General features: G+C 35.1%; 1 protein-coding gene across 30 annotated transcripts in view; it reads left to right on the top strand.

The window, feature by feature from the left end:
- LOC121375254 (centrosome and spindle pole-associated protein 1-like) overlaps positions 1-19,563 on the top strand; it is a 121,211-nt gene that overhangs the window by 9,267 nt on the left and 92,381 nt on the right. For 23 of the 30 annotated variants that reach the window (XM_041502613.1, XM_041502601.1, XM_041502618.1 and 20 more), the window contains 8 exons: positions 3,956-4,087; positions 4,511-4,678; positions 5,616-5,909; positions 7,456-7,593; positions 12,928-13,008; positions 13,374-13,508; positions 14,875-15,006; positions 16,396-16,533. In XM_041502613.1, coding sequence (XP_041358547.1) covers positions 3,956-4,087; positions 4,511-4,678; positions 5,616-5,909; positions 7,456-7,593; positions 12,928-13,008; positions 13,374-13,508; positions 14,875-15,006; positions 16,396-16,533 — 1,218 coding nt within the window. The remainder of the gene's footprint in view (positions 1-3,955; positions 4,088-4,510; positions 4,679-5,615; positions 5,910-7,455; positions 7,594-12,927; positions 13,009-13,373; positions 13,509-14,874; positions 15,007-16,395; positions 16,534-19,563) is intronic. The other 7 variants (XM_041502621.1, XM_041502622.1, XM_041502604.1 and 4 more) reach the window with 6 other exon arrangements.

Raw genomic sequence — 19,563 nt, 5'->3', positions numbered from 1 at the left:
GTCATTTTCGTTGTTGGTAAAACGATCAAATTTATTATCAAATTAGCTGTCACAATCAGCTATCGATCGCTGAAAATGACCGCGACGTGCCGCCATTGTTGTCAAGCGAAAATACTTGCCAAAAACCACTTTTTGAACTAAAAATTTCAAGGTATTTTCAATTGAAAAAATCAAAACAAAAGCCACCATTTTGAAAAAAAATCTTTTTTCTTTTATTATATTTCCGTTTCCGGTGAGTGTCGTGTGCAAAACGGCGGGAAATATGAATTGGGGAATGCACTGTATACAGTGTACAGTATGTCGACTGCCGTGATGTCGGGCGAGATATCTCGCCTGCAGTACTCAGAAGGTTAACCATATGTCCAATGCCATATAACCGTAAATAAAATGTGTTGAGTGCATCGTTAAATAAACCATTTCCTTCCTTCCTTCCATGTTACGGTAGTATTGGCCCTTGAGCATACAGGCCACATTTTTCTGGCTGGTGTCAACTTGCAACATGCCCACATCCCTGAGATGTTCTAGTTGTTAAGATGTCGCATTGTTGCAAATTTACTACGAGTTGTGGTCAAAAAGTTCCGAGACTGTTTATGTTGTGAATGACCGGAGTGCAACATGGCCATGCACGTTTAAGCAGGTGCAAGCAGTGACTTTCGTTATTCAGTATGCCACGTGATGTTGCACGTTTAACATCGGGATCTGTGTTACACGCATTTTTGTGACCACGTGTGCTTGCTTATTTGCGATTTCACTATGGACTTGAAACTTGAGCAGAGAGCAAACATCAAATTCTGTGTCAAACTCGGGGAAATCAGCAACAGAGACCCTTGAAATGCTTAAGCAAGCATACGGCAATGAAGCAATGAGCATTCTTGCTTTAAAGGGACATTCCTGAGTTTGCTGCAACTTTTAAGATGTTATCGACTAACAGAGCCTTTTTAACGATTGTAATTACATATCAAATATATTTTTCTGCATAAAATATTAATGGGTGTATATTAAACGTGTTTCTGATCGTTCTAATATTTGTACTAGGTTAAATTTTATCTTATTTCCTAAATATTGTGTTTTTCGTCCGTACAAAATTATTTGAAGACAGAATCCAGTTTGGGCTTCTTACAAATACCAAAACGACCAGAAACACATTGAATATACAGATACTGATATTCTAAACAAGAAAATATATTTAATATGTAAGTTTAATCGTAGAAATATTTAATTAATCGGAAACATCTTACAATGGAACAAACTCAGGAATGTCCCTTTAAGAGGGGCAGAATGTTACTAGAGGATGACGAGAGGTCAGGGCGACCCCCCAACGAGTACAACCCCTGAAAATGTTGAAATTGAACAAATTGTGTGTCAGGATCGTCGGATCACCATCAAGGAAGTTGCTGACATCGTCAACGTGTCATTTGGAACAGTTCACGCAATCCTCACATCAGATTTGAACATGCACCGCATCGCTGCCAAGTTTGTTGCCAGGTTCCTGAACCCCGAGCAAAAGCAACACCATGTCGAAGTCTGCAAGGAACTCCGTCAACAGGCCCGGGATGAACCAACCTTCATGTCGAGGATCATCACCGGTCACGAGAGTTGGGTCTAAGGCTACGACCCAGAGACCAAACAGCAGTCTTCGCAGTGGAAGAGACCGCACTCTCCAAGACCGAAGAAGGCAAGGCAGGTCAGAAGCGTGATCAAGAGCATGTTTATTGTTTTCTTCGACATTCATGGGATTGTGCACTGTCGCCGTTTTGACACTGTTGAGGCGATCCAGCGTGAATCGCAGATGGTTCTTGACTTGCTTAAAGAACGTGACTTCCAGGGGGCCATTCCAAGCATGGCAGAAGTGCTGGGAGCGGTGTATCGCTGCATAAGGTGGCTACTTTAAGGGAACGGCGGCCAAAATTAGATCCGGCACGTTTTTTGCTGTTTTAGAGGTGTAGTATTGAAACATTTTGATCGCACCTCATAAATGCTGTCAAAAGTGTGACAGACAGTTTGTGATTTTATGTTCCAATCACAAACAAAAAGGTTATTTCCACAGTGTTGACGTGATGTACACACATTCCAAGTGTTTTATTCAGATGGACACCTCTTATACATGCATCATCATATCACAGGCTTTTGTTCTGTGTTTTGAGTTGCGATAAGTAAGAACATTACCTTACATTATGCACTTATTTTGAGTCGTTTACCTTATTTCATTCATAAATTATTCATATTTGAAATGATATTTCCCCTATTTATTTTGAACAGTATATTATATTGTTACTATCTAATAAGAACAGGTACCATAGTGGACACTATACCTCCATGATTTGCATAGGTCAATATTTGATTAATTGAGTTTTTGTTAGAATTTATGAAGTCTTTATTTATTTTTAATTATGCATTATATATCTAGACAGCCATAGGCATGTGTTTCTTTTTTTTTACTGTGACACATCAACAATGCTTATGATCAGAAGTTCCGGATTTCATTTTGCTGTTGTATATTTGATTCAGCAGTTAATGACAGTGAATTGTTTTGAAAATCTGTAATTTGCCATTGTAACTACATTGCTTATTCTCCATTGATCACATCAGAGCTACTCGTCAAGCAGCTTGACAGTAAAAGTAAACATTGCCATGTTAAACTGGAATTAAGCTTTTATATCCTTCAGTGGAGAATTGCTGTTATGTATTGATTATCTGTGTTTACCATTGGTCGTCTTCACAACCACACACATATCAATACATGCACCAAGAGTGTGCTTAGTAACATTCATTGTACTTACATTGTTTGTTGACATCACACCTAGTAACCAAACAACTACCTATATATATTTGTTTTCCTTTCATTGACTTTGAATTTGCAATTATATATCTGTTTGGTTAAGCCCATCATTTACTTTACTTTTAGATTCAAAACTTAACTGACATCAGTCCCATTTCTCTAAATTATAATGACCACGCTGAAGTTTAAAACAATTCATGCAGCCATTCAAACATTCAGTTACTTTAGGTTTTCAACCAGCTTGAACAATCTCATCCAACTGCCAAACCACCTTACAACACATCTTGGTGCATATCATCTCTTCCAATCTCATCCCATTTTATTCTGTCTCAAAACATCTTTAAACATCTCAACCCATCCCTGAACTTTCCCATCTAATCCATTCCTAAGCATCTCATCTAATCCAATCTCATCTCTTTCAATCTCATCCTATTTCATTCATCTTAATACATCTCTAAACATCTCATCCCATCCCTTCCTTTGCCATCTTATCCATTCCTAAGCATCTTATCCCATTTCATTCCATCCCAAAACATCTCAAAACATTCCATTGCATTTCTATCCCAGAGCATCTCAAAATATTCCATCACATTCAATCCCAGGGCATCTCTAAAAATTCCATCTCATCCCATCCCAGGGCATCTCTTAAAAATTCCATCTCATCCCATTCCATCCGAAAGCATCTCATTTCTCTTCATTTCATATCACTTTATGTCATCTTTCCCTATTTCATCCAATCCCAGGCAGTTTTATTTCAATTCATCCCATCTCACCTTGTGTCATAATATGTATCCTCACATTTCATATTGCATTTATTTTATCTCGTCTTACACCATCTTTTGCTCATATGTTTTTAAACAACTCAATGTAAGATAAATGATATCAAATGACCAGTCATTCAGCATCCTCTATTCATATCGCAGCCGTCGTTGCCTTTAAGTTTTGAGCCCTGTGAATTGATGCAATAAACCTAAGTACTTAAGCCTTATTTCTGCAACTCCTTGTAGCTCATTAGTTCTCTGATTATGCAAACAGATTACAATGCATTACAAATAAATTATGATGGAGGAATGTTACATTATGGAGCAATACAGGCAATATATTATAATGTAATTAATTTAATTAAAATAAATTATCTTGCTATCATGATATAATTATGTATTTTTCCTTAACTAGAAGAAAGCTAGTCAGAAGCAGAGAACAAAGCCTGCAGTGAGTGCGGAGAACATCTCTGTTGAGGATTACGAGAAAACTCAGAGAATTCTCCGCTATAAGAAGCAGCAGGAGTACAAGAGGATCCTGGATGAGGTGTGTGTCTTCAAGGGTTGACTTTCACTTTGTTAGCCAGCTTCCACAGCTGAACAAGTCTCTTAAGTAAATGATCCTAATTACAAATTAATGTTTATGAAATATCTTTGTATGTTAAGACTTACTATTATGCAGTCAAACATCATGATCTCAGCTCAGCTTATTATGTTTATCTTGAGCCACCAGTATCTTGAGCTTGTTGGTTCGATCCCCTCAACACTTGAGATAATGAAATTTAAAGCCTGCACCATGTGTAGGAAAAAGTGCAGGTAAAAACTGTATTTTTTTTGGTGATTACAGATATCACAGATATACAGATCTTATTCCTGATGTGTTAAACTGTAACACTGGAGATCTGTTATATATACATTTATTTTTGTTTGCTAATTAATAGTAACGTGGATATTTATTGTTTAATTCCAGCAAAAAGCAGAGCGTGATAGACTTCTGTTGCAGCAACATTCGGCTGAAATCCTTCAGAAAACTGTAGCTCCACCTAAACAGAGACCAGAAGACAGTCATGTGGTCCAGCCAGAACTTAGACCAGACCAGAACTATCAGGGCAGATATGATGAAAAACACAGTAAACAGGTATATATGTATTCCTGCTAACAATGGACAATAATTTATTGGCATATAGGGTTCAGATTTAACCGCGGCAAGTGCCATGGTTGCCCTCCTTACTTACTGTTATGGCCCTAAAACCGGATGCTTTTGACAGCAAGAAAAATTCTGTAGTGTCCTACCTAGTTTGCCACAGTAACCTTCCCATACATCTCATGTTGTATGTGTATCCTTAATTTTGAATAATAATTCAGGGCTTCTAGAATTTTTATAAAATCCACTAGTCATGGGATTAGTGATTTTAAAAATTTACTAGCGACAATTAAAAATTCACTAGCGCTACTTTACTTTAAGTTAATACAGTTTTACTAAATAATAGTAATAATCAGATATGTCGCCTCTGGAGGGAGATAGAGCTTAAAAACACTAACATTGGGGCCTTTGGATGGGGGCAAGGTATTCATATTTACAAAATAGACTTAACTGCAACATTTGACAAGAACAAAATTCACTAGCCATGGAAGTGAGACTACCATAATCTAGAAACCCTAGCAAAAGCTTCATATCTCAATTTTTAGTTGTATTAACATACCTGTAATGAAATAAAGAACGAGGTCCTGTGTTACTCCATTTGGTAGTTAGTTGATAGTAAATGACACTGTTATGAAAAATTTGATCTGAAGCAAAGATTAAAGACAAAAATATTTAGAAAAAAAAAAGCCTGCTGGTGATAAGTCACTTTTAACTGATAGTATTTATTTCATTTACATTTTTAGATATTTTACTTATATATAAATTTTCATACTAGACATATTTTGGGGGGTTAATTTTTAAAAGTCGAATATTTGATCTTGGCTTAAAATACAAATTTTTATTAAAATAAGATTTGATTAGGCAATCAAATTTCGCATTATATGCAGAGTGAATTACAATATTATTTTTAAAATCTTTGTTTTTGTTTCAGCCAACATATGACAAGTCTGGTCGCCGTCCATCAATAGAGGAACTTCTTGATCGACTGAAACACAGTCAACAAGAAACCGTGGCATACATGATGGATGAGCATCCTGTGAACTATACCCAGTATAGCGACACTGACGGCAGATTTAAACGGTACACACAGGAACCCGCAGACCAAACCAGGCAGCCATTACCTGACAGAGAAAGATGGAAAGACTACAGACATGATGAAACACTCCCACAAGCCAACCAGTACCAGTCCACTTCACCCAGACCACTCTGGCAACAAGACCCGGAGGTATACTGCTTAGTCTGGATTGGTAAATCCAAAAATCTCTTTCTGTTCTGTTGTAATGTTCCTCTTCTGATGCGGAGAAATAAATGTCTTTCAAAATTTTGAATGTGTTGTATTGTTTGCAGTTTTAGTCACAAAAACGTGTGTTTGTCATTATTGTGTAATGTGACTATTTGCCTTCCAATATATATTCATTTCATTTATTTATGTTCTTATTTTCAATTCTGTGTGAACAATTTGTGCTATATATATATGTATGTTTATATATGCTTCAGTGGTATATGTTTGTTTATATGCTTGATGTTGGCAGACGTGAACCATGAGATGTTAATAAACCCTTAATGTTTGATGATGTGAGTAGAATGACTTGAAGATGACTGGTTAATTACAGTATATTCTATATAATAAATATATTCCCAGTAGGTACTGCTAATGGTAGTTTAACTAGGTCCTGCAGGGCTCCAAATAGGAAGTATATGGCCTGCTGTTATTTTCTTTAAAATAGCAGGTCAAAAATATGACCTGTTAAGAAACAAATATGGCTTGCCGGAAATAAAGATAGCACAGGGTGATGAGAGGGTTTGGGACAATGTGTGAAAAATTAGAACCTCTGAGATCTATTTTAAAACAGTATGGAATTAAAAATCCTTGAAAAAATTATGACCTGCAATTTGTTTTGGTGGTTTTAATATGTGAATTTCTATCACACCTGCTAGGTCTAAAAAATGGACTGGGTTTTGCTTTTCCCAGACCGCTATTTTGAATAAATGAATGAAAAAATGGAAGAATGAATATTTAGTGTCACCAAAGCATAAACAATATATTTGCTGTGGGGCATTATCTTATCTACATGTTTACAATTATATGTAGGTCCTCCGATGTTTTCTCTGTTGTATTTACCAGAAATAGGTATTTTACAAAGTGCTAACATTAACCTTTAGTGCTTTATTTCCTTTCTAAAAGTATTCTCTTACCTTCCTAACTGGTTGATGTGCGTGTTAAATAATTTAATAAAAGAATGTTTTTTGAGTGTGTTGAATGAAATAACACTAACAGGTTTAAGATGTCTTTGAAATGGATTATTTTTGAAAGTTGTTACTTGGAAGTGTATAATGACAGTTCTGAATTAAGCTTGTGTACTGATTAAAGGCAACTGCCATGTTGATGATTGGCAGGATGATGTGGTCTTAATGAGTTTTATGTCAAACATTTGTTCAAGTTGTAATTTTTTTTATTAGGGTACTGATTAATGCTGATGTACTCACTGAGTACATATATGTTATATTAAATCTTCTGGACTGAATTCTCAGGATCAATTTGTAGCTCTATGTATGAGCAGTAGTGGTATTGAAATTGTTTCTATATACATGTTTTCTTTTTGTATGATTTTAAAGTGTTTGATATTGCCTTTAATAAAATGTGGCGCCTATAACTTGATGTAGTCCATCAAAATAGTTTGAATCAAAAGACTCCGAAAGATTTTTTTAAAAAAGGAAACTTTAGTTTTGTCTAGTTAAGCATGTCATGTTTGTGCTCTCATTTGTTGTAGCATGACTTGAAAGCACTTAACAATATTGGTCATAGAGATGGAGATTTGCGCAGGAGAGTTGACCGAGAAGCTGAAAGTGAAAAGGCTGCGTACCAAGAGGTGTGGAGGCAAATGCATGCAGGCGAAGCAGGAATCCAGGTACAGTGTGATGTCATGTGATGTCTGCTACTAACCTACATAACCTCCCGACTGCTTTAACATCCACACCAGATGTTTTCAGATGCCATTGTGCAGTTAGTTGTGATGTCTGATGTCTAATGTCTGTAACTTCATGTGATGTCTACTACTAACCTGCATAACCTCCCGACTGCTTCAACATCCACACTAGATATTTTCAGATGCCATTGTGCAGTTAGTTGTGATGTCTGATGTCTGTAACTTCGTTATGTCTACTACTAACCTGCATAACCTTCCGACTGCTTCAACATCCATACTAGATGTTTTCAGATGCCATTGTGCAGTTAGTTGTGATGTCTGATGTCTGTAACTTCATGTTATGTCTACTACTAACCTGCATAACCTTCCGACTGCTTCAACATCCATACCAGATGTTTTCAGATGCTATTGTGCAGCTAGTCGTGATGTCTGTAACTTCATGCGATGTCTGCTACTAACCTGCATAACCTTCCGACTGCTTCAACATCCATACCAGATGTTGTCGGATGCCATTGTGCAACAACTGGTTGTGATGTCTGTAACTTCATGTGATGTCTGCAACTAACCTCCGACTGCTTTAACATCCACACCAGATGTTGTCAGATGCCATTGTGCAGTTAGTTGTAGATCTGTAGTAGTTCCTAGTTTTGCCCTCTAACAATCCATAGAGAGCATTATCTCACCCATCATTACTGTCACTTATTAACTTTGCTTGGTTTGAAATATGCAATATATTTCATATTCTGTAAGTTGGGCCTAGACTTCATGAGATGAGAGACTGAAACAGTGAAAATGCAACAGAGGTAAACTGTTAATAAAGAACGAAACAGTTGTAAACGTTTGTGTTATTTTGTCACTTTTATGCCATGATGTTTTTGTGTAATCTGGCATTGAGCACTACGTGAACAGTAATAGTTTTAAAGTAACAAAAAAAGGTAACTAATATTTCCAGCTATTTCACTGTCACCTCTATGTGATTGTTACTTAACCCTATCATGGTGCCAAGTGAAAATTATACAGTCTTTATAGCAGAACAGTTCTTCTTTTAACAACATATTCAGTACACTTTGTATTTTCTTCCATTACTAGCAGTATTTGTTCTTCTATATGTAGTGGAAGTAAATACAAAAGAACACTTCTGTATCTGTTATGGTGATAGTATTTACCCCCAGGTGTCATAATTGCCTACACTAAGTAGCTTCTGTCTGGACAATGTATGGTACTGTGGTTTATCTTCCTTTTCTTTCATTGACTGGTTGATGGTTTAACAGTATTCCTCTCTACTTTACTTCCAACTTCAGTGTGCATGTGTTGTTATACTAATCACTGGTGTACACCTTGTTTACTGGTTTTAATTAGTCAAAATGGATGAATATTTAACATTTTACAATAGTTTGATTTGTATTGTATATATTGGTCTTTTACCCTACATGTGTGTCCAGTCTTACATTGCAAAGTAAGGATAATGGCCTACTTCCTGAGATATGTGAAATCAATTTAGTTTCAAAAGTATGTTAGCTTATAATGTACAAAACGAAGAGTCTTTCTGTGCTTTGGCATGATTATTGATTTACATCGGCATGAAGGAGTGGTACCTCTTTGTAATAACTTTTTCAACCAATGCTCATCACTGATACATTGTGTTAAGTGAGTTGAACTGATGTCCTACCTGGAAATGTAAATTTTAAAAGATAAACACTGAATGTGGTGAGAATGGATATGTGACATATTTTAACAGCTTTTCTGTGTTAACCCAGAGTGTGTGTGATATTCAGAGTTTATAAAGTGAGTTGACAAGTTGTATTCCTCATTATTTTGTTGAACTGCAAGCTTGCACACTCCTTAATGATAGGTTTTGTAATATAACTGGATAACATTTCAGAAAAATACTATGCTGCTATTGTCCATGGACCACAACAGAGTTTTGTGAAATTGAAAACCAATATGTGTACGTTGCTAAAATTACCTTCATGGAATCCATACACTTTCAACATTCCTGAATTGCACCATTATGTTTAGTTTTTTGAAATGATACATTTTTGTTTTTTGTTCTTGTTCAGTTTTGGATCAGCATTTAAAAAACAACATCTAATTTAGAACCAAGAAATATTTATTTTCCGGTAATGTAAAGATATGAACCTTATAAAGTGGTTGTGTTTTGAGCTGTAGAATTGCATTGATGATGTAAATAAAAAGCCAGCAATCTCTCACTACTTGCACCAGACAATCAGGTTCTTCATGTATTAATTGCCTACTGAGTATGAAAGACATGAATGTATGATTATATAATAAAGTATTCTGTCCGAAGGCTGTTACGCATGTCAGTTTTAATTGATTTTCTGTATTAAACCTATCAACTTGATCGCAGCAGGTAGAGTGCTTTGTGATGAGATTCATATTTACAGTTGTTTAGGATAGCAACAATGTTTATGTTATGAGTTGCCATCTTCAAAGTAATTCAGGTATGTAGAATTAGAGATATCATAATTGCATCATGGCAAATAATCTACATTTGCAAAAATATAATTATTTATGAAACGTTATGAAATTAATTAAGTAATGGAAATACAACATGCTAGTCAAGAGTATTCTGGCTTATGTTTAGTTGGGTAAATTAGATTGTGTTTTTCTGTTACACATCCAAAGCTTTTTCACACACATTGGAAAGGTGAGTGATAAAAGGTGAAAGTTGGAATTTTGCAGTCACATGGTCAGTATTTTTTAAAGTTAAATTGTTATCCAGTCTGATCTGTTTAGATGTGGATGTATTACAACGTGTGCTGTGATGTCATGTGAAATGGTCACATACATTTGGTGTTTTATTGCTGCATGATTATAGTTCTGGTGACTGATGACTCTTCAAGTATTGACGTCATATCAGGATTTCTAATATTCTACAGTTTTCATGTCCTATATTGATAATATGAATTATAGTTCTGGTGACTTTGATTACTCTAAGTATTGGTGTGAATATCAGGATTTCTGATCTTCTACAGTTTACTTGTATGGATTTATGGTGACCCACATGTATAATGTGGTATATGCACAGAGGTGGTTAAATTCTCAGGATCTTGTAAAGTGTCCATGTGTATTTGACATTTAATGTAGTAGGTTCCTCTAAATTAAATACCCTACAGTATATCAATCGGGGTATTTGGTATCCAGTAGTGTGCTTATCTGGATTTCAGCTGTCCTATGGTATGGGTATCTAGATTACAAATGTCCTATGATATGGGGATTTCAGCTGTCCTATGGTATGGGTATCTGGATTTTAGCTGTTCTTTGGTATGGGTATTTGATTATAGCTGTCCTTTAGTATGGTTATCTGAATTACAGCTATGAAATGGGTATCTGGATTACAGCTGTCATATGATATGGGTATCTGATTACAGCTGTCCTGTGGTATGGCTATCTGGATTACAGCAGTCCTATGGTATGGCTATCTGGATTACCACTGTCCTATGGTATGGATATCTGGATTTCAGCTGTCCTGTGGTATGGGTATCTAGATTACAAATGTCCTATGGTATGGGGATTTCAGCTGTCCTATGGTATGGGTGTCTGGATTTTAGCTGTTCTTTGGTATGGGTATCTGATTATAGCTGTCCTTTAGTATGGTTATCTGAATTACAGCTATGAAATGGGTATCTGGATTACAGCTGTCATATGATATGGGTATCTGATTACAGCTGTCCTGTGGTATGGGTATCTGGATTACAGCAGTCCTATGGTATGGCTATCTGGATTACCGCTGTCCTATGGTATGGGTATCTGGATTACAGCTGTCGTATGATATGGTTATCTGTTTACAGCTGTCCTATAGTATGGCTATCTGGATTACCGCTGTCCTATGGTATGAGTATCTGGATTACGCATGTCGTATGATATGGGTATCTGATTACAGCTGTCCTATGGTATGAGTATCTGGATTACAGCTGTCGTATGATATGGGTATCTGATTACAGCTGTCCTATGGTACGAGTATCTGGATTACAGCTCTCCTATGATATACAATGTAGGTCTTGGGATTTCATTTGTCCTTTGATATGGATATCTGGATTTCAGCTGTCCCATGATATGGGTATCAGGCCTGGTGCTTGTAAAACTTGTATAGTCTACACTCGAGACTAATAGAGTCTGAGACAGTAATGACATGACAAAACCATACAAATTGTATGCATGTGACATCATTAGAGATTGAGCCTGGACTCTAAATGTTTTATAAGCATGGGCCCTGGATTTCAGCTGACCTATTACCTATATGGGTCTCTTGATGTCTTCTGTCCTCTGGATGGCTATCTGGATTTCAGCTGACCTATTACCTATATGGGTCTCTTGATGTCTTCTGTCCTCTGGATGGCTATCTGGATTTCAGCTGACCTATTACCTATATGGGTCTCTTGATGTCTTCTGTCCTCTGGATGGCTATCTGGATTTCAGCTGACCTATTACCTATATGGGTCTCTTGATGTCTTCTGTCCTCTGGATGGCTATCTGGATTTCAGCTGACCTATTACCTATATGGGTCTCTTGATGTCTTCTGTCCTCTGGATGGCTATCTGGATTTCAGCTGACCTATTACCTATATGGGTCTCTTGATGTCTTCTGTCCTCTGGATGGCTATCTGGATTTCAGACATGAAGGAGAATACTGGCTGAATGTTAAGTATCCTATGGTGCTTGCATAAGATAAAAGAGGAACATGAGAATATTAAATATGATTACATAATGTTCTGGCTCCGTATTCATAAACATACTTAAGTCAATGTATGATACCTAAATACATACTTAAAGTACACAGATAAGTATCATACATTGACTTAAGTATGTTTATGAATATGGAGCCTGGAGTATTGTTAAATGAACGTTCCCTTTGTTTCTCTACCAGATTTGTTGTGGTTGTTTGTACTAACACGGAGTTTGATTGTGTGTCCTTAACTTTGTTTAGTTTTTTTGTTTATTCATTAATATACCACCATATGTGGCACTAATCATTATTTTGAATAGAATTTGACAAGTCATATTTTGTGTTTTATAAACAGTTAAGTTGTTACTAATTAAAACAATAAATGAAACGTCATTATTTGCTCTTTGATGTACAATTTCACAGGATATTGGTGAACATAATTTGTTTATGAGTTAAAATACCAACTCGCCAGAATATTGGAAGTGGTTTTTAGTGCTTCAGCTATGACTCCTTGTTGCTTATGTTTGAAAAGTGTCTTAAGGTTTAATTATATTCCTTGTGACTGGTTCATTTAATATTGGTGGTTCTTGTGTTAATTAGTGTACGTTTAACCAACTTTATGCCCTGCAGCCACAGAATAGGTCTCGCAGACTCTGGCGAGAGTCATCAAAGGAAACAGGACTTCCAATTGGAATACATGAAAAACAAAAGGTAATACATAAATTCAAGACTTTAAAATTGTATCACTGTTTCGGACACAAAATAGTACTGTTTAGGTATAAAAAAGTGTGGTTTAACTTCAGTATTATTGTTTCAAAAGTCAGTTTTACTTTTCTTATATTAAATACAAAATCATCTTGATGCTATAAATGCTATTATGCTTTTCCAGTGACCTATAGGCACCACATTGAATTGTTTCTTATGTTAATGTATATGAAATAACTGTAATGAAAATAATAACATTCTCTCAAGTTTCAAATCCGTTTAGAGTGAGGCTAATTGGTGTCTGACCAGAAAAGTATTTTTATTTTATGAATGGTGTGACCATTATGCATTACAAACATTTTTCCCCCCAGTCCCCAGACATGTTGCGTAGGAAATGGCGTGAACCCTCTGTAGAGCGTGGTCTGCCTCTCAGTGAACACAGTGACAGCAAGAACAAATTTGAGGAAGAAAAACACAGAGAATACGAGCAGTTCAAAAATGCAAAGGTGGATTATTTTGATTTAAAAAAAAGAGACTTTGCTGTTGACCTTTTTTGTTTTTGTAATATGCTGTAACATTTTTTCTTTAAAACCATGTACATTATTATAATAGGTATATGTGTGAATAATCTTGTTTGTCTATATGGAAAGTACTTCAAAAAAGATATTACAGCAATTGATACTGATAGGACAGTATTGCAGTTAAACTATTTGTATTTTACCATGGCAACAGCAACAAGTGTTGTGGTTGCCCTCCTGCTTTTGTGCCCCCAAAATTACACATTGTTAACAGCAAGAAAAATGCTGTGATGCCCTACCTGGTTTGCCACTGTGCCCTTCCCATACATTCCATGTTGTACATGTAAGGAATAGTAAAATTATTATTGGTCATATAAAAGGCATCCTTATCCAACAAATTGCATACATGTAGGTTAGACCCAAAGGTACTAGGGTGATTTCATTTTTGTCTGAAAAACCTGATAGAAACTAAGTTGCCTTTGTGCCCTCTTTTGAAGAAAAAGTTTCCCTTGGTGTTCCTCCTTTGCTTGGTGACCTAATTTCTGCTATTAAATCAAAGTCAAGACTTGTCATGCATCAAGAATGTATGAGAGATGTTTTCACTTGCATGGACCAGCTGGAATTTGTTCCTGGTATATGTTGAATAATAATTAGTGTTTTTAAGCAATCCACAGATATGTAGAATATGGTGAAAACCCTCATCAGAGCACGGTCTTCTTCTCAGAGAGAAACGTGCCCAGAAACTGTTTTACTAAGATACACAGAAACATGTGCTTAAAAAGGTGCTAATCTTCAGCAGTTTTCACTGTCCTTAGTCAAAATTTCCATATCAAATTATTTATGTTGACAATAAAACTGGTCATAATTTTTTGCCTCAAATTGAATATTTTGTAGTACTTCGCTATTAGCTATGAAAGTACTTAACTTAGTTAACATATTAATATTTATTTGTTTAACTGTTACAATGCTTCAAATAATAGCTTGGACACACAAGTGTGCAAGTCAGAATCAGAACAAACTTTTGGAATTTTAACTTTCATCGTATTGTGAACTTAAAGATGTCTGTAGAAGAGATTGCATATAAGTAGCCACTATAGTCACAGAGAAAATTATTTAGCCATAAAAGTCACAGAGAAAACTATAAGGACTTGCTTATTTTTCCATTTTGTCTTTGCTTGAACTGCCCCTGAAGCCTTGATGTTAATTCCTCAACAGAATGTACCACACTTGTTATTTTCCAATAGTTATTGTGCGATCAGCAAAACATTGATCTGAGCGTATCTTTATTCCACACAGTGTAATCTATTTGTATACATTATTGATAGTTTATTGATGACGTCCATTCTGTTGCTAGTCACAGGATAAGGCACACAGAATGTGGCGGGAGCCATCAACGGAGAAGGGACTTCCACTGGGTGCACACAACGACCAAAACAAAAAACACAAGGAGGAAACACAAGAATATCACCGCTATTTGTCTGAAAAGGTGTAGATATTCAAAGTTCCATTTATTGCAGCTGATGTGTGACTGGTGCTGTGCATATAATAAGTTTGTCGTGACAAGTATTTTCACTACTACTGTGCACATGCCGTAACCATTTTGTATCAATCAATATTCTATGCTTCTAAATGACTATTTTGCATTTTATCAGTATTTTTATTAGTGCAGTTCTTAACAATTACTTTGTATTGACCATTGTTCTGACAGTGGTGTGAATAAGTTTATATTGACAAGTATTGTCAGGTGAAATGCTTTTTATGGTAACTTCCAGCACCATGCTGTGTGAACCTAATATGTGTTGAGTACTTTGATACTTGTTTGTTAACAGTGTTCTGTGTGATACATAATCATTTGAGTGAAGTGTTGGTCTTCCGATTAACAAAGAACAGAAAAAACCTTTAACATTTATTGCATGCATATTTAATGACATAGATGTCAAAGCATCTAAACTAGATTCACCATCTAAACTAGAGTTAGTATATAATTATTCTGTAGTGTTAACTTATTTACAAGAAACATCTTAAAATATCACATATAAAGTTCTGCATTTATTATAAAGAAGGTCATCTTTATACTCAGACTGCTACTGGTAGTTGAGTTCTTCTTACAAAAATGACTGACGGAAACAAAACTTGGTATATTGGAATGGATATACAAAGAAATGGTTAATGTAGACTTTAGTAATGTAACCACACCTTATGAACAAACATACAGTGTAAAAGAAAACACACATCTCGCTCTGTAAATGTATTCATTAATCAGGATATTCAGCTTCCAGAATGGTAAAACGTAATAACCATTTTCTTCATTTGACTTGAGGTCATGTAATACAAGTTAAACAAATCATTTTGTCACAAACAAAGAACTAACTAAAATGCTTCAGGTTCATTACATTTAAATATTTATGCATTTAATATGTATATTAAGGCCTCTACCTACAGTTTACAAAGACAAACATTTTGTTTAAAGCCAGGCTGACAGTGTTTGTTTTATGATGCCCAGGAATAAAATGTTAAATAATCTTTGCTTCCTTTTTGTCCACTTGCATTTCTGTTTGGATTTTTATTGGCATGTGATTCTGGGGAAACATTTGTTCTCATTCTATTCAGCTCTACAGATAATTGTTAAACTGGACACTCTGAACCCCCCACCCCTCATCCCCCCATACTGTCCAGATTAGTGAGGTCTTACTGTATTCCTTGATTTGATAGTGTCCAGGTTTCCTCATGTCTTGATAAGAAACTTACATATTAAACTGTTGGGCAGTATGAGAATGAACGCAAACGGTTGGAGAAAGAGAGAAATAAGGAGTACAATGAAATGGATATACTGATACACATGCAATTTTTACAACTATGCTATATGTTTTATTAGAACATGCAGCAGAAGGGTAACCGCACTTGGCGGGAACCTTCCCAAGAACAACTGCTGCCTGTCGGGCAGTATGAGAATGAACGCAAACGACTGGAGAAAGTGAGAAATGAGGAGTATAGTGAGATAACGAAAGAGAAGGTACAACTGGAAATAAAATAACTACTTTTGTTGTTGAAGCAAGTGGTTTTGCTTTTATGTGTTAATGGAGTCTATCCATTCTCTCATTTTAGTTTTCCTTTCTAGATACTAGATTTCTTAATTATTTACAAGTGAAACAATGTCAAGATATGCTGAACAGATTTAACAACTATATATGGAGTGTTTCTTTCAAGGGTCTCATAGGATGTTGTCATTTTGTAAACCATTTTGAAATGTTGATCAAAACCCTTAGAAGTGGAACTGGTTTAAATTTAAATTTTGTGAAATGTGTTTTTGACTGTCAAACATAATTTCTATATATATTAAATTTAAATATTCAGAAAACTTCTAATTGACAGTATGGGTATGTCTGGACAATGTGTTCTACGAAAAATATGTAATTTCCAACAATTAATGGCTATTCATGTTGTGTTAGACAAAAAGTTTTTCTTTTTAAAGCATTTAATATGCTGACAGTTGGTACAGCAAAACTGAAGATAACTTTTCTCATGAAATGTGATACACGGATTAATCTTTAGCTCTTGTGTAAAATAATAGGACAATATAGATACGTGTTTAATTTGATTTGGAAATTTGTTCCAGTAATTAAAAACAGACCAGTGGCTTTAAAATTTTGTGCATAAAGTTATTTTTAACTTGCTGTCTACATGTATTTCTCTAATTTAATTTGTGTTTAGAAATTGTTGATCATTTTTATTTATGACAGATATTTTTGTTGTTGTGATTTCCGTTTTTTAGAGTGTCATACTTTGGTGTTAAACATTTGTTTTGCTTATTTTATTTTCCTAAACTTATCAATTAAAATATTATCTATTCTATTTGTAACTGGTACCAGTACCTTCTGTAAGAATTGTTGTGAAACAGATACTCGTGACCCATATGTTTATTATTTTATATATTATAATTGTGAATGAGACTTACCCTATACACTAGTTCTTACCATCATCCTTAGTTGTGTCCATATTACTTTCCTTGTTTTCTGCACTATTATTGTCCATCTATATAATATAGTGACCAATACCTTCAGAGTAATGCACTGCAGTTTAACTTCTGAGCAGCATGATTCCTTAAACTGTAAGATTCATATATACCTGTTTATGTAGTTGCTAACATTTATCTACTAAGTTAGATCATTAAGTTAAAGCAATATCTACCAGTAGCCATCTTTTATAACTGTACAATGATTTTTATTAGAACATGCAACAAAAGGGTAACCGCACTTGGCGGGAACCTTCCCAAGAACAACTTCTGCCTGTCGGGCAGTATGAGAATGAATGCAAACGACTGGAGAAAGAGAGAAATGTTCAATATAATGAGATAGTTCAGCAAAAGGTATATACCATTTTACAATTCCGACCACATTTTATTCTAGTTATTTTTTAAAACTAATGGGTTCTCAAGTAAATACACATTTCTCCACAATAATGTTAAACTGAAACCATTAAGTAGATCTTATAGTACCCAGTAGTTCTCAACTTGAGTCTACTTATGTCAAAAGATTCCTGCTGAAGTACACTGGTTGCATACTGTTTCTAATATATACAATGTGCCATTGTTGGCCACAACATTAGTAGACTTGTATACCAGTCTATTATCTGTGTGAGTGTATGATTGTTTGTTGTCTAAATACTTATTTGAAAAACTTTTCCAAACTGTGTTGTCGAAAATGAAGTCCGATGTTGTTGATTCCTACATTAAGTGATAGATTGAAAAGAACAGGTATTGAGCTCCAAGTGTTCTGTTTGCCAGTGTTTTCTCTCTGTCTTGTTTACATGGTTACAAGGCAAATTACTGCTGTTTGATAGATGGGCTTCTGGATTTCAGCTCTTGTTTTTAATGGTTTACTGATTATGTGCCTGTGTACATGTGCTGTTGGATTCAGGATTCATTAAATGCATGATTTCTCGTTTCCTTTAGTACAATCACTTGCTATTATATCCATTCTTTGTTGCAGCCTTGTCATGAATAATGGTTATTGATTAAACACTTGCTACATCTCAAAAGTCAAAACTTATTCATTTCAAATTTAGAATGTACGCACTATGTTTTAACAAGATCATAAATTTTTATGTAAAGGAAGACAGGCATGGATAGGTTGGACTAAACATTTCTACATGGATAAGTTCATAATGATAATGATAAATGAGTAACTGATATTGCCAAAATAAAAAGTGAAATGTGTCTTTTTATTTCAAACTGCTATGATCTGCATTTGTTGCACATTTGTAGTGTAATTATTTAGCCTCAATAGCCTAATTGTTAGTGGCATATTTGAGGAACAGGAAGGACTGAATTTATGAAGTCTGTTTTTCTTAAACACAGTTTTTGAGCGATGTAAATATATGTAGTTACAAGTATATAGCACAAAACCATGGTGTCTTGGTTACTTTTAATTACTGTTTAATAAGAAGCTGTGGCCCTGAACCTCTTTCATAACTATAAACTGTGTTTTATTAGAACATGCAGCAGAAGGGTAACCGCACTTGGCGGGAACCTTCCAAAGAACAACTTCTGCCTATCGGGCAGTATGAGAATGAACGCAAACGACTGGAGAAAGAGAGAAATGAGGAGTATAATGAGATAGTAAAACAGAAGGTATAATAAAGATTGGTAATTTGTCTTTTGTGTTCTGCCATGTTTCTTTAAATTTATTAGTAATACTGTTAATTTTCCTGTAATGTATGCATTAATGAATAACAATGTTGCAGTGCGTGTTCTGGAGTTTTCATGTTCTGGGGTTTGTGTGTATACATGTAGGTATGTTTGAATAAAATATATTATTTGAAGTGTGTTTTAAAAAGTCTTTTTCAAAACACTAGTCACAAAAATCTTTGTTATCGATTAAATTATACTCCCCAGAAAAAAATTAAGCATCTTAATTCTTTTTGTACAAATCAACTTTCCAACTGTATGCCCAATTACTTTTACAATATGAATAATTGTAAGCATGAATAATAGTAAATATTTACAATTTGAGTTGTTTTTGACTGTGCCAAAATAATCGCAAAA

This window comes from Gigantopelta aegis, chromosome 6 (genome assembly GCF_016097555.1).
Source record: "Gigantopelta aegis isolate Gae_Host chromosome 6, Gae_host_genome, whole genome shotgun sequence".
Lineage (NCBI taxonomy): Eukaryota > Metazoa > Mollusca > Gastropoda > Neomphalida > Peltospiridae > Gigantopelta > Gigantopelta aegis.
The sequence above is the reverse complement of the archived record's forward strand: the minus strand, read 5'-3'. Positions and strand labels throughout refer to the sequence as shown.